At 41.0% G+C, this 22,898-nt stretch overlaps 2 protein-coding genes and 1 long non-coding RNA gene across 11 annotated transcripts in view; 2 read left to right on the plus strand and 1 right to left on the minus strand.

The window, feature by feature from the left end:
* COG5 (component of oligomeric golgi complex 5) overlaps window positions 1–22,898 on the minus strand; it is a 156,056-nt gene that overhangs the window by 111,637 nt on the left and 21,521 nt on the right. The window lies entirely within an intron of this gene.
* Window positions 6,317–12,422, plus strand: GPR22 (G protein-coupled receptor 22). Of its 6 annotated transcripts, XM_083463672.1 has the most exons (4): window positions 6,318–6,960; window positions 7,961–8,217; window positions 8,846–9,000; window positions 10,736–12,422. In XM_083463672.1, exon 4 carries the CDS (start codon window positions 10,761–10,763, stop codon window positions 12,060–12,062), a length of 1,302 nt encoding a protein of 433 aa, XP_083319798.1. In that variant the 5' UTR covers window positions 6,318–6,960; window positions 7,961–8,217; window positions 8,846–9,000; window positions 10,736–10,760; the 3' UTR covers window positions 12,063–12,422. The 6 variants fall into 6 exon arrangements, with proteins under 6 accessions (XP_083319799.1, XP_083319801.1, XP_083319798.1 ...); XM_083463673.1 differs by lacking the exon at window positions 8,846–9,000 and having other exon boundaries at window positions 6,317–6,960; XM_083463675.1 differs by lacking the exon at window positions 8,846–9,000 and having other exon boundaries at window positions 6,317–6,960; window positions 10,783–12,422.
* Window positions 18,226–22,714, plus strand: LOC310687983. The gene is made up of 2 exons (XR_014516709.1): window positions 18,226–18,576; window positions 22,242–22,714. It is a non-coding gene; the product is annotated as an uncharacterized lncRNA (long non-coding RNA).

Genomic DNA, 22,898 nt, shown 5'->3' on the forward strand with positions numbered 1-22,898 from the left:
AGGTTTGTCATTGCTTCTTGGGAGAAAAGCAATGACAAGCCTAGACAGCATCTTAAATAGCAGAGACATCACCTTGCCAACAAAGGTCCGTATAGTTAAAGCTATGGTTTTCCCAGTAGTGATGTATGGAAGTGAGAGCTGGACCATAAAGAAGGCTGATCGCCAAAGAATTGATGCTTTTGAATTATGGTGCTGGGGGAGACTCTTGAGAGTCCCATGGACTGCAAGAAGATCAAACCTCTCCATTCTGAAGGAAATCAGCCCCGAGTGCTCACTGGAAGGACAGATCCTGAAGCTGAGGCTCCAATACTTTGGGCCACCTCATGAGAAGAGAAGACTCCCTGGAAGAGACCCTGATGTTGGGAAAGATTGAGGGCACAACGAGAAGGGGACGACAGAATACAAGATGGTTGGACAGTGTTCTCGAAGCTACGAACATGAGTTTGACCATTCTGCGGGAGGCAGTGGAAGACATGCGTGCCTGGCGTGTTCTGGTCCATGGGGTCATGAAGAGTCGGACACGACTAAACGACTAAACAACAACAACAACAACCTCTTCTGCCACTGCCTCTGGGAAAGCCGTTGCAAGCACCTATCACTGAATTTGCACCAATAAAATGTGTGTGTGTGTGTTGCAAATGCACCATATTCCCAAATGCACATTACTTGGGAATACTGTAATGAAAGTGATCATTACTTTTTTGAGCTCTGAAAATTGACACGTGGGCAAGAACGTTAGAGCCAGCACCAGTTTTATACAGCGCGAACAGCCATGCTTAACATGTACTAAACAGAAATGTTTCGTACCACCGTGTCCCCAATCCACCTAAAGTTCGAGAGGTTTAAGAGTGTGGTTAATACGCAAAACTACAGCCACCAAGCTTCCTGATATGGAAGATGAAGGATCCTATTCATGTAACCACATGGTAATTGACTATTTCAGCTCTGTTTTTGTTTTTATTTAGATTTCTGAAGCACCCACCCAACACTCCAATTGGTTGCATAACCATTAATAGAAAACCCACACTAATTAGATTACAGTTGTTGGGAGAGTCTGTAGAGCCCTTAACACAAGGTCAAAAGCACTCTGCACAGAGAACATTGTTTACTAGAAGGCCCGAGCACAATGTTGCATGAGTCCTGTTTTCTAGAACAGCAGTGATCAATAATAGAAGAACAACATTCAATATAAGACTGTACAGGGAACATGGACTAAACCCTCCTCTCTACAAATATATGCATACTAATAGCCTAGTGGCTATTATATGTAAAACAGCATGCATCTAAAATGTTTATGTGTTGCATGAGAGGTCACAAATTTACTCATGGGGGAGTACTCTTTCAAGAACAATGTTCAATAACACTTTACATCACCTCGTCATCATACAATCTATCTACCGTTTACACTGAAAAAAAATCAGTATAATTCATAAAGTATGTCAAGCACCAGCAAAACAGGAGAACTGCGACAATTTGACAAGAGGAAGAAACTTATTGAAATGCATGTGATTCTTGTGGTTTCCCACCCCACCCCCACCAGCTTTTCCAGCGTAACAATTGAGCTCATCTCTATTGAATGATTTACTCAATAACATAAAATTTCCTGGCTAAATTGCCCTCCTACCACAAAATCTCCACTTTGAACCAGAAAATGATTACAGAGTGAAGTACTAATATGTGTATGTTTGTATATGGGTATAGAAATTATTATTATTAATTAAATTTGTACACCACCTTACACCCATAGATCTCAGGGTGGTTCGCAGCGTGAAATCACAAGAGAAAGGGTTTTTATTCTAGCCTATGTGCCAACCCAGACTCTAAAAATCAACTTCTCATATATTACTTATCTACACAGACAGTTAGTTGCTACCAATTCAGATGCCAAGCAACCCTAGAAATCATGGTGAAACTGCAATTCAATGCGCAGGAGCAGTTTTAAGAAGGCAAATTCTACACTAGGGATAAATTGGGGTTGAAAATATTACTGCTAATGACCTATTGCTCTTAAAAAAACAAACCTTGGACTATTGTAAAATTCTGGTCACTTAACTCAAAAAGGATACTGCAGAGCTAGAAAAGGAATCAAAATGATCAAGGGTCTGGAACACCTTCCATACTAAAGTTTGGGGGGCTTTTCAGCTTAGAAAAGGTAGTGGAAGTGGGACACGACAAAGGTTTTAAAAATTATGAATAGAAGGAAATTTATGGAAGTAAAAAGACAGAAATGTCTCTGTTAGAACTCATTGTAATATTCTGAAATGTTTTGGTAGTAGCGTTAGGACACACAAAACGAGGTACTACTTCACCAAGAATATACTTTATGCAATTTACCCCTGTAAGATGTGGTGGTGTCCTTATCTTAGATTTCTTCGAAAAGGGCGCTTTAAAAGAGGATTAGACAAAACCATAAAGGAAAATCATTGGCTATTAGTAAAGATGGCTACCTGGAGCCTCCCAGTACGGGCTGGCAGCTTGCCATGAATTTCAGTTGTTGGGGATGACTGCTGTTCTCATGCTCTGCCTCTTGGATTATTTTTATGTTCATATACAGTGGTACCTCGGTTTACGAACTTAATCTGTTCCAGAAGTCCGTTCTTAAACCAAAACCGTTCTTAAACCAAGGCGCGCTTTCCCTAATGAGGCCTCCCGCCACCGGTGACCTTCTACCGTTCAGATTCCATTCTTAGACCAAGGTAAAGTTTTCAAACCAAGACACTATTTCTGGTTCTGTGGAGTTTGTAATCCAAATCATTCTTAACCGTTAAACCGAGATACCACTGTAATGGCATATCTATTTACAGTCATACCTCGGGTTACAGACGCTTCAGGTTGTGCGATTCCTAGTTACGCACCGCGCCGAACCCAGAAGTACTGAAACGAGTTACTTGTGGGTTTTGGCGCTTGCGCAAGCGCAGAAGCACTAAATCACACTTTGCACATGCACATAAGTACCAAAACACAACCTGCACGTGCGCAGACGCGGTGCTGCGGGTTGCGAACGTGCTTCCTGCACGGATCACGTTCGCAACCCGAGTGTCCACTACACTACCATAGTTCAATGCAATGGCTACACCAGGGGTCAGCAAACTTTTTCAGCAGGGGGCCGGTCCACTGTCCCTCAGACCTTGTGGGGGGCCTGACTATATTTTGAAAAAATAATAAACGAATTCCTATGGCCCACAAATAACCCAGAGATGCATTTTAAATAAAAGGACACATTCTACTCATGTAAAAACACGCTGATTCCCCAACCATCCGCAGACCAGATTTAGAAGGCAATTGGGCCAGATCCGGCCCCCAGGCCTTAGTTTGCCTACACTGACCAAATACAAGACCCTCACTCAATGGGCGACTGCACTTGAAAGATGACTAGCTGTGACCAGAGGCAGATTTAGGGGAACGTGACAGGTTCAACTGCAAAGGGTGCTGAGCTGAGAGGGCGCCTCAAGGGGGCACCACAACAAAAATGGAACAAGGGAAGTCAAGAGGTGCAGGGGGGAGGCGCTGAATTTTGGCTTCGCACAGAATGCTGCTGAAATTTTAAAGCCCAAAGTCCACCACTGCTGTGACTAGCTCTATTTTAGCCAGAGATGAAACAAAATTTGTGGAGAGGTTTCCGATTACCTTTCATGAACAAACTGGTTAAGAGATCATAACCAAAAATGATCTCCCATCACTCATCTAATGCTGGAGAGATTTCTCTTAATACAAATGATGGTCTCTGTAAACAGTAACAAGAATATTATGAAAATAATATAATGAACTTAGTTTCTAGTCCATATAACCACATATCCCGCTATATCCAACAATTAAAACAAAGTGATATCTGTTAAATTAAAAGCGATAAAGGGAAAAGGTATGAGATTATGGACATTTCTTAATTGTTTTAAGCCATAGAACTACCCCTGTCAAATGTAGAAATCTAGACAAAATACTTCCAGCAAAAAAGAAAAATCTCCTGGCAAATACAGTGAAATACATTATGATGGCCAGAAAGAAAATGAAGGGAATAGTAAATTCATAAGACAATTCATTTTCCCGTCTTTGAACTATAAGGTGGATAAATCACAAGAGACACAGACTAGGTAGAGGAAGACTAAAATTATTTATTGTATTATCTAAAGAATTTTGCTTGCTGATATAAATATGAGCTACGAGTATAATCAGAACACCTTCATAGATAACATTTGAGGCAAAACTGGCAGGTGAAGTCAAGGGCCACAGGTGGAAAACTCAACAAGCACAAATATTGTAACAAGGCAATGTAAAAGTTCTCTCTAACTTCAGTATATATTCAAGGATCTTATGCAATAAACCACAGAATTTACATCTTTTAGTTAGTTTAAAGAAATTGCTTAATTTAATTAGACTTTTAGATTGGCCTTCATCCCAAAGAACAATACAAAAACCCAACCCACATCGGAATTAAAATTTATTACCGCAACTTACAGTACAGCAAACAAAAACATCACCAGAGATTCAGAGGCGGCAGAAACACAGCTGACAAACTCAGTCCCCAAATGCTTGGGCAGAAGATGTATTTTGAGTGAAAGCTGGAAACTTCTGAATATGGAGGACAACTGCACCTTCACGAGAAGGGAGTTCACCAAGTGGGGGGCCATCATGGAAAAGGCCCTAGTGAATGTATGTTTTGTGTGTGTGATTTCATTATGGTGAGAATTATTTAGCTAATCCCCTCAAACATTAGAAATGTATGTACACTGTTACTAAGTTATCCCCATTGGTGTTAATAGATATGCATTGTTGCTGAGCTAGTCCCCACTGAAATGTTAATTGTGTTTATGTTGATTGTGCATGTACAAAGAATAACACCCCCACTTTCAAGACTTCTGCAAGTGTAACTTACTGGGTAAACTTGCCAAGATGCACTATTGCCAATGTCTAAAGATCTTAATTCACAAGACTCCTAGGAGGCTTCCTATTTATAAGGGGGAGGGACTCATCCTTGCAATCGCACTAAGCTTTGGAGGTTCTCAGAAGCAGCAAGAGGTCTTGCTGCTTCCACCAAGCGCTCCAGCGGCCAAATACAACAACATACTGGCAAAAGCTTTGACAGTAAGCCAAAATCTGGGATGGCCACTTATCCTACTCCATTTGTGTTGTATGTCCCAATCGTAGCTGAGGGTGGGACAAGATATGTGGCAATGACATGTTTTGGCTGACTACTAGCTTTCCAACTTCATGAAAAAATGGATGTTCAAGAAAACCTGGCCCCACCAATTTGATGTCCATTTGAAAGAAAACTACCATTGTAGTATGTAAAGACATCTTCCATTATACATACATTGCAGTATGTATAGACATCTTCCATTAGCAACTCCTTTTCTCTTTACAGAGTATTTATTTTTTAAAATTTAAAAACTAGCCTCCTTACAAATGTGCTGTCTATTGTGCGTTTTTCGGTTTTTCCAGCAGTTTACAGCTGTGATCCAAAGAAAGCATTCCTGTACCTCTGCAGTTCTTCCAGTTGCAGTACCTACACCTAAGGAATCAAGCCAACCACTAAAAACAGATAACAGGTTCCTGGGTTTTTTTTATGCCTGCAATGAATTGCAACCCACAACTACATACCCACTAACAGAACATAATTTTAGACTAATCTATTCTTAAACCTAATAAAAGGCATTTTCCAGGTGTGTCTTATCCACATTCTAGATTTAATAGCACATCCTGACTCATTCAAGATGGTCCTAACAGAACATCCTGACTCTCTGGTTTAATTGCTCATCATATAGCTACCACTACTCAAGTTCCTACTCATAATTGAGCAAAGATTAAATATTAAGTTAAATGAACATGAAGCTGTAAGACAGATAAGAAAGATGTGCCAAAGAAAATAGAGTTAAACAGAATCATGCATAAGAACAATATTCAATGTCCTGCACTGAAGGAGAAGTAATATTCACAGCTTTCACATTCAATACATTTCTCAGTGAAATCTATCAAACTGCAATATGCCAGAACTTCTGGAAACCACAGTTGACAGACTATATAAAATCAAAACTAAATGAAATTCATTTTTTCTACTAATATCCTAAATACCCCCAAGTGATTCCATGCCAAACTCTACTTTTTCAGTTCCTACTTCCCATAAATATACGATATTGGCTAAGATTTAGTGCCATTAACTGAAGAGAATGGATTTGCACCAGAGAGGTAGATGTAAAGCAGACCCTAAAGCATGTGCAATCAACACATTCGTCTAAATATAATATATGCAATATGATATATACCTGCTTTCCCCTACTTGTGTGGTCTCATGTAGCACATCCACTATTCTGCACCACACACACACACTGTGCAAAATGGGGATACTAAAACTATTATTCTTTAATATACTCAAGGCATCACTTTAAAAAATAGCCCTTTCAACAGAAGCTTCCTCTAAAAAGAGAAAAAGAAAATTCACTCCCATATGCATGAAGCACAGTTTAAGCCAAACATCACTGACCAATCAAAATTAGTGAATGCACTGCATCTCTCTGCAGTGAAGGGAAGCGACAAGGTAGGCTGTCATTCTGCTCAGGCTGCCCGGAACAAGCTTTCCTAGGCAGCCCAAGCTGCTCCTCTTCCGAACGGCTGAGCCTGCCTGCGCTGCCTCTGGAGACAAGAAGCCTTCAGTATGTTAAATGACTTTCATTATGCATTTTCAGATGCTTATTGATTCTACGGTGGGAAGCGGGAGACTGCAGCAGGCTCAGAAAGCAGCACTGCATGCTGTGTGCATGTGAACAAACAGCGCGGAAACAATGGCACCGAACAAGCGCAAATTTTCATTAAGGTCCTTTTTCGGAGAGATGCTATTCACCCTCTTCCCCCTGTACTCTGCTAACAAGTGAAAAACAACAACCACCACCAAAAAACAAACAAACTATGAATCCCTCCAAACTGGAACTGTTCCACCGGCTTCGGGAATTTATTCCATCCTCAATAGAGGTAAGGCACATTCCTTTTTACAATACAGAGCCTCAGCAGTAGCTAAGAAACAATGTTTGTGAAGGGGAGAGAGATGACAGGTTCAGCTTAAAATTCTGATTTGGCTTCCTGCTTTTATTTCTGAGGACACACAGCATTCAAATATGCCTTCTTCCATTTAAAAGGATGAAATCCTTCAACAGTGTTTTGCCTGTAAATTCATGCGATCTGGAAGATTACAGTGTCTGTACCTCTTAAGGGATGGCACGGCTTAGGTTTCGGCTGCTAATAAGTTCTTAATGCAGTTAAAATGCTTTCTTCTGTCAAGGCCATTTTAAAAAATATATATTAGGCAGCCGCATATGTCACCAACAAATTCAAATATCCCATAAAGGATCATAAATGCTTTTTTGTGGGGGGTGGGTTATATGACTAATCCCAGGTTGCCTATGGGGAAATTGTGTGTGTGTGTGTGTGTGTGTGTGTGTGTGTGTGTGTTTCTGTTAAATGCTTTGCTACTGAAGGTATGTCTGAAGAAGTCTAATGAAAATAAGCTTACACAAAGTAAGGAAATCAAAATTCTACTTATAATAATGAAGCAGTGGAGACTTTTACATGGTCACATAAAGCCAATACATTAGTATGTAAACTAGTCTATTGTTAAAGCTGCATTCCACAGTACTTATGAATTATTGTTTTTTTAATTGTAGAAACATTCCTCCCCTAACTACTACTGTATCCTTGGCTTTAACGTAATCTTAAAATATATCCAGTCTATATGGATCCAAATGGAAAGGTATTTCAGGATGGGGAAGAACAGAAGAGAACTACCATATTCGGAAGTACTTAAATAATTTTGTTAATGTTATATACTCCTACAGAAAACAATTTCACACTGTCTGACAGAAGCCATCTTTCATAGTGTGCAATCAGATGATACTAGAAGCATGTAGTCAGTCATAATTGTATTTAAATTATTACAGAATCTCTGCTTTTAATATGTTTCATCTTCCTTTTCAAGGGAGCATATAATCTGATTCGGTTTTATTACCGACGACAAGAAAAACACAGTCGCCCGCAGATCTTCACAACAGCTATCGGGATGTGCTTATTATAATATATGTTTTTAAACCCAAGGATTTACAAGAAAGTTATGGATCTACATTCCCACTTGAATGGCGTGTGATGCATATATGGACACAGAGGACTAACAAAGGCACCTGCTCAAGTAATCAAGGAGAGAAGATTAATTCAGTGGCTTATTGCTGAAGCAAAATGGTGAGCACCTCTTGCAAATGGATTTATAACATAAAACCAGAATTGTGGATTTGGCTGACGAATGAAGAAACAGTAACACAAATTTTCCCTGAAGGAATATCTATATAAATACCAGCATGCTAAAATTTGGCTCCAAGTATGTCATATACAACAATAACACGCCATTTGTAGCACTTAGTACAGTGACTAAAGTTTAAGGGAACTATCCTAACCAGCTGATGTAGTTTATGACCCGAGTTATAGTAGCTGCAAATGAGCACACAGTAACTGGATTAATGCAACACACAGCAATTTTTTGTCGCAAACCCAGGACTCCACACTAACGAACAAAAGTACCACACAAGCCATTGTACAACTCTAACAAAAGGGCATTTTTGAAGTCCAGTGTTAATTTCTATCCTGCAGCTTACGTTTTTAAAAATGAAATTAAAAAGTGGTGCCAAACAATGGAGAAGAGGCTAGAAATTATGAATCACTCACAAAAGAGTTGCTGTCCACCAGTGGCTTTTAAAAGGGAGAGACAACTCATATATACCAGGCTCTGGTCTGTAGGAACCTATAATTAAGCCTTTTTGTTCAATTGTGCTTTTTTTTTTCCATCTGCTGCTGATGTGCTGAAAACAAAAAGAAAAACTAAAATATTCTGCAAGGCTGGAAACAGATCGCAGCCATCTTTCTGTTGCCAGGTGAAAACGCATGTCAAAATCTGTCAGTGACACCATGTATGAATTTATGGGAAGCTGCTATAGTGAGCTGAAAGGCCCCTGAGGCAACAGAAAACAGGTAGGTCAGATGTTGCATGCACTAAACCTCTCCTTTAACATTTGCAGAAGAAAAGAGCACAGCTCTGGGTATGCGTTTCATTTTAATTACCTTCCCATCTTGACATCTCTGCTTTTATTTAACTGAACATCTATCTAACTGACTGGTGCGACAAAGACCTAATGTTTAATCTGTCTGTCTAAAAGTTGGCACAAGGGGAATTTTTCCATTTTTGTAAGATTTCAGGTTGCATGTTCCTGCAGCTTAGCCTAGTAAAACAGGCTAGGTTATACAGTGTGCTTAACTACCTCTAATCTTTCTGAGTTTTTTGTTAACCACTGCAAAGGGTATATAATTCACAATACATTTAGAATAGCTGTAAACCTGTCCCTATGGCTAAGACCTCATAAACAGAAGAAATTGCCATCTAAGTCATTCAAAACTTGCATCTGGTGATAGAGTAACAGCTAGTATTTTTTAAAGGGTTTTCTGCTTTATTTCCTAACCAAAACTCTTATAGTATAAAAATCATTGCCCTTCTTCAATAAATATGCCAGCTAATAATTAACCAAAACCCCAACCTATTATTGAACTTTCCGAGTGAAAGGATTAATAACTGTCATTTTATTTCTAAAATGTTTATTTTACAAGGGTGTAAACATGGATATGAAACAACCAAGACAAATAGGTTTTTGCCGAAATATCTTGCGCAGCAACTCTATGCAGGTTTACCTAGGAGTAAGCCCCAGTGACCACAATGGGACTTACATTTGAGTAAATAGCACTGTTAGAAGGCCTAAGGCACAGAAAGTGGTTCACCTTTCAGAAGCAGTCAATTAGCAAGCATCTAAAAGTATTATTATTAAATATGTGACACTGGAATCATAAACTACCCAGGATGTGGTCATAGCAGAAGTCATATTGCTACAATTAATGCTATTTCAGTAAACCGTAAATCTTCAACATGGGATGGAAGACAAATTTTACAGTATTTTGTGCAGAAAACACACACTGCCTGCCTACGCAACCCCACCATGACAAAATATGTATTCTTGTCTAACAAGATGACAAAGATGTTGTGATTAAATTCTCCTGCTTCATGCAGCTCAACAACTCAACACTATGAAGCCAATCTCTCTGCTAGCAGCTTGAATTTCCTTGCACGGAACATGCTGGGCACATAAAAAATATGTATCAATAGTTTATGAAACCAGTGCAAGAGACTGTGCATACATTTGCAAATCTTTGCGCATATGTGCAAACATTCACTTATAACTGCACAATCAATTTATATGCACCCACAACATTTTACACGTATTGATACATCAAAGACAATCACTTGATACAAGACACTTCCAAAGAGATAGCAGTAGACCATTCCAATAACATGACTGTAATCTAAATAAATGTTTCAAGGTGGAGTTATCATCCAGAGGAAGAAATGCAAAATGCATGTTTCTTTGAAATATAGCCACCTCCCTTTCCCCACAAAAGCTTCATATAAAATAATACGGCTTAGTTTCCAACAAGTACAAAGGTCAAAGCTATGCATGCAGTTTGCATTGCAAATGTTACAGCCTTAAAAAAATAAATCTTTTTTTACTGCCTTCAATTCCTGCAAGCTAAGTACAATTCCAAAGTCACCGTGTGTTAATTAAAAGCTAATAAAAACCAAAACCTGCTTTTCTGTAGACATGTAAATTATGACGAGCATCCAAAAACCAAACAGCTTTATATGTTCTCTCTCATCTTTCAGGGCAAAACAAACTTCCAACCAAAGAATGTGTTTCTCTTCCATTCCAGAAGTCAACATGCAGTCTGAATCCAACATTACAGTTCGAGATGCCATTGACGACATCGACACAAATATGTACCAACCACTGTCTTATCCATTAAGCTTTCAAGTTTCTCTTACTGGATTTCTGATGCTAGAAATTGTATTGGGACTTGGCAGCAACCTCACTGTCTTGGTACTTTACTGCATGAAATCCAACTTAATCAACTCGGTCAGTAACATTATTACAATGAACCTGCACGTCCTTGATGTAATAATTTGTGTGGGATGTATCCCTCTAACTATAGTTATTCTTCTGCTTTCTCTGGAGAGCAACACAGCACTGATCTGCTGCTTCCACGAGGCTTGTGTCTCCTTCGCAAGTGTTTCCACCGCAATCAACGTCTTTGCTATCACTTTGGACCGATACGATATCTCTGTGAAGCCTGCAAATCGGATCTTGACGATGGGAAGGGCTGTGACGCTCATGACATCGATATGGATTGTCTCTTTCTTCGCCTTCTTAATTCCATTCATTGAAGTGAATTTCTTCAGTCTTCAAAGTGCCAATACTTGGGAGAATAAGACGCTCTTGTGCGTCAGCACCAATGAATACTACACAGAGCTGGGAATGTACTACCACCTTTTAGTGCAGATTCCTATATTTTTTTTCACCGTTATAGTAATGTTAATTACATACAGCAAAATCCTCCAGGCACTCAATATCCGAATAGGCACAAGATTCTCCACGGCACAAAAGAAAAAAGCAAGGAAGAAAAAAACCATTTCTTTGTCCACACAACATGAAACTACTGAAGTATCCCAAAGCAGTGGAGGGAGAAACGTCGTCTTTGGTGTGAGGACTTCCGTTTCTGTTATAATTGCCCTACGGAGGGCTGTAAAGAGACATCGCGAAAGACGGGAAAGACAGAAGAGAGTCTTCAGGATGTCACTGTTGATCATTTCAACTTTTCTTCTCTGCTGGACGCCAATTACAGTTTTAAACACTACCATTTTATGTTTGGGCCCAAGTGACCTTTTGGTAAAACTGAGGTTATGTTTTCTAGTCATGGCATACGGAACTACCATTTTCCACCCTCTACTATACGCATTCACTAGACAGAAATTTCAGAAAGTTCTGAAAAGCAAAATGAAAAAGCGCGTTGTTTCAATAGTGGAAGCTGACCCCATTCCAAATAATGCTGTTATACACAACTCGTGGATAGAGCCTAAGAGGAACAAGACAATTACTTTTGAAGACCATGAAGTAAGACAAAAATGCCTAGTACCTCAGGTTGTCACAGATTAGATTTCAGTATTCACTGAATCATTTAATAGGAAATGTTAAGAAGAAGCTGAAGTAAATACTGCCAAATAAGGATCTTTTTTTAAAAAAAAAATGGACGATAGAATTGGGTAGACTGTAAATGTTTGACATATGCTAAATAGATAAGGCCTGTATATTCTATTTCTTCATTAGTCAAGGTGTGTGTTGCATGGCAGTTTGTTAAGAGTAATACCATGGAAATATTTTGTCAGTATGCTGTCCTCCAATATACATCTACGTAAATATTTTATATAAAAATAGCCTTAAAAGGTGTACACTTTTAAACATATATATATATATTTGAGTTGCTGTAAATATATAAAGCTTTGTTTTTAAGCTTTCTGCCACCAAAAGAGTTTATTGGCTTGACATAACTTGTGTGACATTAAGGTTTTTAAATCTTTCCAGATGGCTCTCTTCTGATATATCAAACTATATTAATGAACACCAAACTTTTTTTATCAGAGCCAGAAATTATAATTATGTGTCCAATGCATCCCACACATGTTTATCACACACCACATCTCTGACCTAATCTAAGGAATTATTAAATTTTAAGTTTCTTTAAAGCCGAAACAACCTGCCCTTACAATTAGTTTTCACAGAAAAAATAGACAACCTCTCTCATAACATAATGTTAATCTGTTACAGAAATGGTTATACGATAATGCACTTAAGTGTGAAGTAAAATGGATGAAATAAGGAATGTTCTTCCCATGTTTACTAGCCACATAAACAAGCCTTAATTATGCTATTCTGATTTTAAAACAATATTTTCTTCCTTCCAGCACTTTCTACTAAGTGTAGCATTGCAATCAAAATGCCAAATCGCCAACAGTTACTTTCCACAAATGCATCACAGGGCAGCTACACAAGTGTTATTATGAGCCCATCCAGACATTAAATTTGCAGTACAGCATTACTTCATTTGATTTGTAGGATCCAGATATCTGCCCTCAAGGAAGGCAGGATATTGCGGTTTCCTACCGCTCAAACTAGCACTGCACCTTGTCCAATAACTAACAGGGTAATTGCAATTTGGAAGGTTATCAGAATCATAGCTGGCTGCATGATTCCAACTCTCCCCCACTCAGCCTGAAAAGAAAGGAATCGCGTGGGAACCCCCACTGATCCTTTATCATTCTGTTCTTACTACCGCTAGCTAACTCTAACCCTTAAAGTACTGTGTAGAATAGACATTTGAAATGGTAAACTTGCAGGGATCCCTTAATCTTAAACCAGATGTGATATTGCTGCATTTCTGCCAGTTACTTCACTGATAAACACTGGGCGCATCCAGCTGTGGTCGTCGCTTAGGCCAGGGTTTCCCAAACTTGGGTCTCCAGCTGTTTTCGGACTACAACTCCCATCATCCCTAGCTAGCAGGACCAGTGGTGAGGGGTGAGGGGTGAGGGGTACTGCAGTCCCAAAACAGCTAGAGATGTGACTTCGGAAAACCCTGGCTTAGACCAACTGTGAGGGGTAAAACCCAACACTGTACTTGGGGTACAGTAATTTGGATCCTTGTCCCTTCAGAGCTAATAAAGACCAACTTCTGATCAGGCTCAGGAATGCTTTTGGGAGAAAGGTGAACACAGGCCTCTTTTAAAGAGGGGTTTCTTATATTTCTTCCTCATGATGTTTGGGTGACCAATCTAGGATATTATCCCCTGAGCAGCAGGAGTGAAACTGAACAAGTGATGGTGTAAGAACTCCAGGCATTTCCAGATAAGACAGTTTTCTCTGCTTAACCAATTTTAAAAAGACTTGGGCAGCCTTCGTGTGGACATTGGAAGGAAAAAATCCAACCCACTGCCCATTTCATTCCAATGATCTTTGTGCAGTGAGTCTAGACTGGACTTAGGATAATCTTGCAAATGAATCAGCTACCTGGTGTTAGGTCTGTTTGCAACAGAAGTCCTGGTGCAGACCCAAGTTGTCAACCAAGTTGTCCTGACCTAGCACTGCTCTGATCTCACCAAGGGACTTTAAAGCCTAGCACCAGCCAACATGATGCTTTGTGAAGCGGGGAGGGGGGGATGGTGTTGAATTTCAATTAGCACCTTAAATTAAGCTCCCCCCCCCCTTTGTCACGGGTTTTCAAATGACACCCAAAAGGTACAGATCAGTCAAGAGGTTTTAAAAGTCTTATCAAAGGCAGGGTAGTAGATGTGACATACTGTATTTTTCCATCTAGAAGACTCCCCCATGTATAAGATGCCTCCTATTTTCGGGGAAACAACCAATCGCCAGTCCACCTTCAGCACTATCCGTGTACAAGACACCCCCTAATTTTTGACATTATTTTTTGGGGGGGAACCTAGTCTTATACACGGAAAAATACGGTATATGGCAAAACCAAGATAGTGAGAAGCATACTGCAAACACCCACACACAGTCACTTTCAATTTAATGGGGATGCTATGGAATGGTTTCACCACCGTACTGGCACATTTAGAGGCACAGTCTTCTTAAAGGTTCCTTGCCTGGCCCTGTAAACAAGGGAAGGAGTATGATGTAGCCTCTGACCCCCTGCTTAAGCCCAGCTTCAGCTATGTTCTGCTTCTCTGGCTGCCCAAGCAGCTTCAGAAAGTTGAGAATACTGGACTTAACAAGGTAGTCAATATGTACATGGAATTGCAGCCTTCACAAATGCCAGCTTTTAAGAAGTCGCCCGAGGGAAGATCTTCCCCATCCATATAAAGCACAGCCAATGCACATTTAAAGCACACAACGTGCCCCAAAGAATCTTGGGAATTGTAGTTTCCCCTTCAGAGCTACAATTCCCAGCAGCCTTAACAAACGACATTTCCCAGGATTCTTTGGCGGAAGCAATGTCATTCATGGCTCAGTAGGTAGATCTTGATCTCAGGGTTGTGGGTTCGAGCCCCATGTTGGACGAATTCCCACATTGCAGGCGGGTTGGACTAGATGACCCTCATGGTCCCTACAGTTCTATGATTCTAAGTTATGTGCTTTAAATGTGTTTTGGGTTTGCTTCCAATGTATACTGTGGATCTGCTCTGAATCCACCCAAGGTTTTCAAGACGGAAAGATGACCAAGCCATCTCTTTGTAAGACGTTGCTATTCTTTGCTGTTATGGTGTATCTGGAGACCCGCAAAACACAAACACTGCATAAGTGTATTGAACAAATATTAAGCGCAAGTTCCAAGAGTTCTGAACAACAGGTGGCACGACGCAAATCACACACACACACACAAGCTGCAGCTTGCCAAGCCTAACACAACCCACTGGCCACATCCTGCGGCTTAGCAAGTGATTTAACTATCTGTTTTCGCTGCCTACCTACAAATTGTCAATCAGCGATGGGCCATCATGCATGGATGGCAAGATGCATTCACTTTGGCCACAAGTTAGTCGTGCAAGAAGGCCTTTAAAAGCCCTGCATAAAAATTACTTATACAGCAAAAGGCAGGTCTTTTAAAAGACAATACAGTTACTGAGCAATTGCAGCAGAAATTATTATTAAGACTATTTGGCAGGCAAGCTAGCATTAAAGACGACGTGATGGTAGAAGTGGGAGGAATCAATGTATCAGAGTCTCAAGTGTTACAAAAACCTAAACTAAACTAACTAAATGCTAATGCTAACTAAAACTTATCAACCATCATGGTAGCTTCTATAACCCCAGGAAGATTAGGGAAAACTGGTTCTTCTCATGGCAAACAAAACAGATTAAAATAATAACAAGGGCTCAGTATTCATCAAACATTCGTCATAACCTTCTTTGGAGCAACTCTAAATCTTTCATCTGACAGAAGGAAGACAGCACCAGTTCTCAGTTATCTAGAAAGCAAGGCTCCACATCAATGCAAAATATTCTCAATCACTTTAAATCTTATCCCTGTCTTGTCTTTAAGGGAGACTGGGGTACAGCTACTGTCAACTTACAATTCTATGGCTTCTCACACGAGAGATAATAGCCACCTTACAATGACAGGCACAGATTTGTAACACAAGCAAGTGTAAGTTAGCTTTTAAAAGCGACGGACAGAATTCACAGAATTCGCTAGCACCCCTTTCCAATAATTTAGTCAAGAGGCAATATGTGTAATTAGATGTACTGACAATAGGGAACCGGAGCAGGTTTTGGTAAGAACTGTATCACAATTAGCCAGTACTGTACATACCGAGTATCAGATACCGTATTTTTCGCCCTACAAGACGCACCAGACCACAAGACGCACCTAGTTTTTGGAGGAGGAAAACAAGAAAAAAAATATTCTGAATCTCAGAAGCCAGAACAGCAAGAGGGATCGCTGCACACTGAAAGCAACAATCCCTCTTGCTGTTCTGGCTTCTGGGATAGCTGCGCAGCCTGCATTCGCTCCATAAGACGCACACACATTTCCCCTTACTTTTTAGGAGGGAAAAAGTGAGTCTTATAGAGCAAAGAATACAGTAACTAAACAGGTCTTCCTGGTGAATATACCTTTCTGGTGACGGGTTCATTCACTGCCATTGTATACTGTATGTTGTATTTTTTTTAATTTTACAACAAAGAAATGGAACTATCTTCTCTTCCCCCACAGCCACCTAACCCCCCCCCCCAATTCTCTCACGGGTCCCTGTGAAAATGTGGGGCTGGGCTTGGAGGGGCTAGGAAAAGTCAGTCCTGTCCCAGCCTACAATGTTCACGGAGGTCCCAGACCTTCCAGAGAGGCTTCTGAAGGTGAACAGGGAAGTGCAAAGGGAGACAGGACATATGCTTTCAACAACTCGCCTGCATTAATTCCTCTTACAGTCTAAGCCAACGATACCAATTCAACAAGACTAGGCTTCCTATAAGCAACTGTTTGGATCTTGCATGTGATTCTATTGTCATGTATCCGGTGGCAAAGCAACATCTTTCTGAAACAGCCCTTCCCATCTCTACTGTGGAAGGAAATTAAATGTTGTACAGTCGTACCTTGGAGTCAAACAGTATCCATTCCATAAGTCCGTTCAACTTCCAAAACATTTGGAAACCAAAGTGCAGCTTCCGATTGGCTGCAGGAAGCTCCTGCAGAAGCCGTGTCAGATGTTCAGGTTCCAAAGAACATTAGCATTAGCAAATCACTTCCAGGTTTGCGGCGTTCAGGAGCCAAAACGTTCAACTTGCAAGGCGTTTGCAAACCAAGGTATGACTGTACAAGGGTTATAATCTGAAACAGACACCTAAAAAGAGGCAGCTACCAGATCTGACATTAGATTGTATGTACTAAAACACTAGATTTTTAGGCGGACAGCCTCCTTAAATGTTTGATAAATGTGTTGTGTTTGCAATATCATTTTTCGCCAGCACTGCTTTTGCCTCAACAACTCTGCAATCGCTCATGGTTAAAGGGAACAATGGTCATATCAGATAGCACGTCCTTGTTCCTCTTATCAGTCAGATGAAGGAAAATAGTTGATTGCTCTTTAGTTATCTGACTACCATCTTTAATTCAAATTTCCTGTCCTCCTCTGACAGATGATTTTAACTCGATAAGTGTACAGCCAATAATAGTGCCATATTTTACTACCAAACAACATTTTTTTTAAGTGCTCTAGAGTTGCATTGGTTTGTTCCAAGCGCCTGCTGTCACAATGTTAGCCTAGGTACAGCATGCCTACTAATAAGTAAGTTGCATAAGACTGTTCAGCTGATCATATTTTATCTAATCAGCTAACTATATGAACAAGTATCTTGCTCTTGTAGGCAGCTCCTTTCTTCACAATGGGAGCAAAATACAGTCATACCTCATGTTAAGTCCACTTCATGTTACGTTCTTTCAGGATAAGTCCTGCGGCGACCCAGAAGTACCAGAAAGGATTACTTCCGGGTTTCGCCACTTGCACATGCGCAGACGCGCAAAATGACGTCACGCGCATGTGCAGAAGTGGCAAATCGCAACCCGCGCGTGCACAGACGCAGGTTGCGTTCTGCTCATGTTGCGAACAGGCCTCCGGAACGGATCCCGTTCGCAACCAGAGGTACCACTGTAATAAGTAGAAGATCAGGAAGTAGTTTCCCTATCCGAACAAAATAGGAAACTGTACTTAACTGAAGACTTCTTAATTTCTCAGTTTGTTCTTTGTTCGACCCAAGAGCTACATGAGTAACCAAAAGACTTGTTCATGCCTCAGCTTATTAAACAGAATTAGGATCATCCAAACACAGTGTCCCAAAGGGCAGGTTGCTTCAGCTGCAACGCCAAACCTGTTCGGCATTTCTGGAATGAGTTCGGCGCTTGCACACTCCCCACCACCAAATTCACTTGACTAGCAAATTCCTGGGTTTTGGAAAACCATAGTTTGCCACCTGAACAAGCCTCACAAACTTCTGGAGCATCCCTGTACCATTTTGTACCCTTCACAGTCAAGGTTACGAACTGTGCAGAGAGCCACCAACTTCAGAAGAATGCCCTTCAGAAGATCTGTCCACTATAGATTCATCAGCCTTCACAGCAGAATCTATGGAGATCGCAAACCTGTCGTTCTCCAAACACAAGGTGGGTTTCTTACATCGAGAGTTTGTCTTGCCTTTAACAACTTGCCTGGTAGCCAGAACCAACTGCAACTTCCATGCAGGCAAGTAAGCAGGCTGGCAGAGGAGACACAACCTGCTCTACCCCTCTTCTGCCAGCTTGCTTAGTTTCCATGCCAGCCACAGAGGAAGGAAAGTCTCTAACTTCCTCCACAACAACCATGGAATTGCACTGGGCAGAAGGGGTGGGGGAAATGGAGTAATTTTTTTAAGTCTTCTTTCTAAGAAGCCAAACAGTCTAAATAGCCAGGTTCACCATGTTAGAAGGGCAGCTTGTGCAAGCTGTTGTTTCTTGTGCAAGCTAGTAACTCTTGTTGGGTTCATCTGCAAAGCTGGCTTACAGAAAGATGCTCCCTGTCCATTTAGGTCTATACCTCTGAGTTTAAGCACATTAAAAAGTAGTGCTCAGGGTAGCTATTGATTATCTCCTCGAGACTCACGCAAAGATTGCCTTACAGAAGTGGGGCAGATCAATTTTTAAAAGATGTGACTATCCAGGATCAATATATTTTGCCAACAAGCTAAAATCACCCCGCACAGATCTTCAAATATAACAAAAGCATTCTGACTCAAACACCACCTTGACTATTCCCTACAGAGCTATTCAGCTGCTATGTGTCGTTAAACACAGGCATCCATACCTTAGGGAACATTTATAATGATGCTTCTTTCAAATCCTTTGACACTCTCTGGTGTGAAAATGGACTTTCCAGCGGTCAAGCACAGAAGCACTATCAGATCAGAAACTGTTTTGGAATGGTTTAAGGATGAAACTAAACCCAAAACCAATCTTGTATGCCATCTGGGTTGCAATGACAGAAGAATTCAAAAACAGTGACAGAGAAACAGTTTTCCTTTCATGTTAGTCAGCTGAGTATATGTTCCCCCAGAGAGAATAAGGGATTTGAAAGAATACTATTCTTGCAATTATCTTAGCAAAGCTATGTCTCATACAATATGCTTTAGCACCTATCGCTTGAGACAACACACACACACACACACTTGGGTAATACATCTCATTTGGATTCAAGGCAATTTCAAATGATTAAATATTGTTAAGCCACTAAAAAGACAAAATGTTTGCTTACACAGAGCAATTTAAAATCTTCAGTTGTGACATTCCAGCATATGAGCAGTAGCCTGTAAGATTCCACTCCACCATTTCAAACCGGCTCTTCAGAGGAGTGAATAAACCCTATTCTAATAAACACATTTTGAAGCAATCATGAAAGCTAAAAAAATAATCTAGTAAACACACGCAATCCCAGATCCCAGTTGCTCTCCAGCACAGAACCATTATTCAACAACCTTTTTTTTTTTTTAGTGATGGTTATAAATGCTTGGGTTTTTTTGTGCATTAAAGGGAAAATTAGATAGTTCATATCATACAAAATTACACCAGGAGGCACTTCCCTCAAAATTCTATTATGGATTATATTCTGAGTGATTTCATGTACAGTGGTGCCTTGCAAGACAAAAAGAATCCGTTCTGTGATTCTCTTCGTCTAGCGGTTTTTTCGTCTTGCGAAGCAAGCCCATTGACAGATTAGCGGATTAGCGCTATTAGCAGCTTTTAGCGGCTTATCTGCTGATCGGATCAGCTGATAAGCAGTTTAGCGGCTTAGAAAAAGGGGGGAGGGGGGAAAACCCGCAGGAACTCGCAAGGCATTGTCGTCTTGCGAAGCAAGCCCATAGGAAATTCGTTTTGCGAAGCACCTCCAAAACGGAAAACTCTTTCGTCTAGCGAGTTTTCCGTCTTGCGAGGCATTCGTCTTGCGGGGCACCACTGTACATAAATAGCTTGTGTGAAGGACAAACACTGGAGTGATATGACTTTGGTCTTAAATACTATTCTACTTTACTCGAAATGAACTAACATGCTACACTGGCACAGTCCTGGATTAAACCAAATTCACTAACTGAAAAACACAGAAGCTACTTTCTCTCCCATTACCTAAAATTTAAAGGGCTATGAATTTCTGGTGCTTTACTACACTGATAAGTGCACAGGTATTTTGATCTGACAACTGCAGCTTTCCATAACATCATTGATAGAAAGTGTCAGTGGGACAGGGAAAACTAATTAGGGTACTTCCTATTTGCTTCTTAGCTTCCAGGGATCCTGGTAATCCAATTAAGGAAAATCATACTTTGGGCTCACTTTGGGCGGGCCCAGTTAAGCACCTCCACCTGCCTGAGGGAAGAGCTTCAATGTCGCCATAGGAACAACAGGGCAATGATGCTCTCCAGGAGTGGGTAGACATTACCCCAGTCCCTTGCCTGGTTGAAGGTGCCACCATCTGGCAAATAGAACAACAGCCTGGGTTAGTCTGTGTATGAGGCGACCTGGGAGCTGGGGCTTTCTCTGTGCTGAAACCAAAAATGATGGCTTTGGGAAACGTGCCATAAACCTGATGGGGAACCAAGATCTATTGGAGTGTTAATGCTGTGAGCCCTTCCATCTTATGCTCAGGTTGTACATAGGTGTAAATAAAACCTGCCTGGAACATGTGAAGAAATAATAATAATAATAATAATAATAATAATAATAATAATAATAATAATAATTCTTTTGAGCATGTCTTTGAGAAATAGAATCCCAAAGGTTTTCTGGATGTGTGGAATTTTGAGATCGTTAAAAAAAAAACCACCTCAACATGGTGGCCCTTTGAAAACAATACAGAACATATTAAAAATACAATAATTAAACAGACAAACAACCATCTGTAATCAATGGTACCATAACATTTGACTGCTTAGTGCATAGGGTGATATATAGCATTTATATCCCGATGTCGAAGCAGCAAGAGACTTCAGAAGTCCCAGGACTTACCCAGGATTCGGTTTTCTTACAATGAAGGTCAGTGGAGACTGTGGTGTCTTTAAGATGTATGGTTCACTAGTAATCACACCTCCCACCCCTTGCAACAAATCAAATTCACCTTAAGATGAACCGGCAGGGAATTGTAATAATAGCTGGACATTCTTCTCCCCCACTACAGCTAAGCACACTAGACTGATATGGGCAAGTGTGAGGGGAGCTAGCCATAACGCTTGTGATCTAGTACATATTGTGGGCTTCTTTGCAAGTCTGGTGCCAGGACACAGTCTTGTAAGTTTGATGAGGTCTGAGGACACTGCTCTTGCTTGTTGAAAGAGCGCCAGAAGATTTATCAAGGCTAGTCAAAGATCAAAGTTAACCAGCATTGTAATGGTCTTAGGGGGAATCTCAGGGGATGCGCTATGTTCATGGCATCAAGACAGGGTGTCAGGAGTGCGTGCAGGAGCCAGGCCCTGTGACCAGCAGGACTTCGCAGGACTGGGGCCTTCCTAAGTTTGTTCTGAAGAGGCAAGGCGCGGCTGCACAGGTGAGGCCGACTGGTAACTCAAAAGCACCTGGTAGCAAGAGCCAGGAATGGATATGAGGTCAGCATTTCCCTTTGGCTCTTTGCCACAGCAACACGTTTCCTGCCTTGCTGCATTTGGCTCCTTGACCCCTTGCCTCTTGATCCTCGGACCCTTGACTTTGTGACTCCTTGCTTCTTGATCCTCGGACCCTTGACTTTGTGACTCCTTGCTTCTTGATCCTCGGACCCTTGGCTTTGTGACTCCTTACTTCTTGATCCTCAGACCCTTGGCATCTTGACTCCCGGCTCTGTGACCCTCGGGCTCTTGGCTTCCAGACTCCAGTTCCTGCTCCCACCTTGCCATCTTGGCCCCGGTCCCGATGTCCCCAGCCAGGACTTCATTCACCCATGAACCGGACCGTGACACAGGGGAATCCCCTCTTACGCAGGGGTTCTGTTCCCAGGACAAGAGCAAGTGGGGATTCCCCCATTCCATTCTGCCCCCTTTCGGCAAGGAAAACGGCGCATGCGTCAGCAGGAGTGTGCTGGTTGCATGCAACTGGGGAGACGCCCGTGCCTAAACGATGCTGCCAATGTGCTACTGTGCGCATGATACAGAGCTTCCCGTCAATAAGACGACCATGAATGAAACAAGTTATGCCCAGGCCTGTGAAATACTAGCAAGCCACCAGATTTTATTCAAGGAATATGCCAAATGCATTTGGCTCCATTTATTGTTAAACATCCTACAACACACCATAGTGTTTTGAGCCCTTCATTTGGAGGTTCTTAGATATCTGCGGCCTCATCCTGTGAGCAGCATGCATCAGACCTGCCTTTTATGTAAGGTTCTGTTTTTAGCTTTTAATCATTTTGGTTTTAATCTAATTCTATAACTTGCTTTGGATTACTTTTTGTAAAAGAAAAGCAACCAATAAGT

Source organism: Podarcis liolepis (genome assembly GCF_965112155.1).
Source record: "Podarcis liolepis genome assembly, chromosome: 10".
NCBI lineage: Eukaryota > Metazoa > Chordata > Lepidosauria > Squamata > Lacertidae > Podarcis > Podarcis liolepis.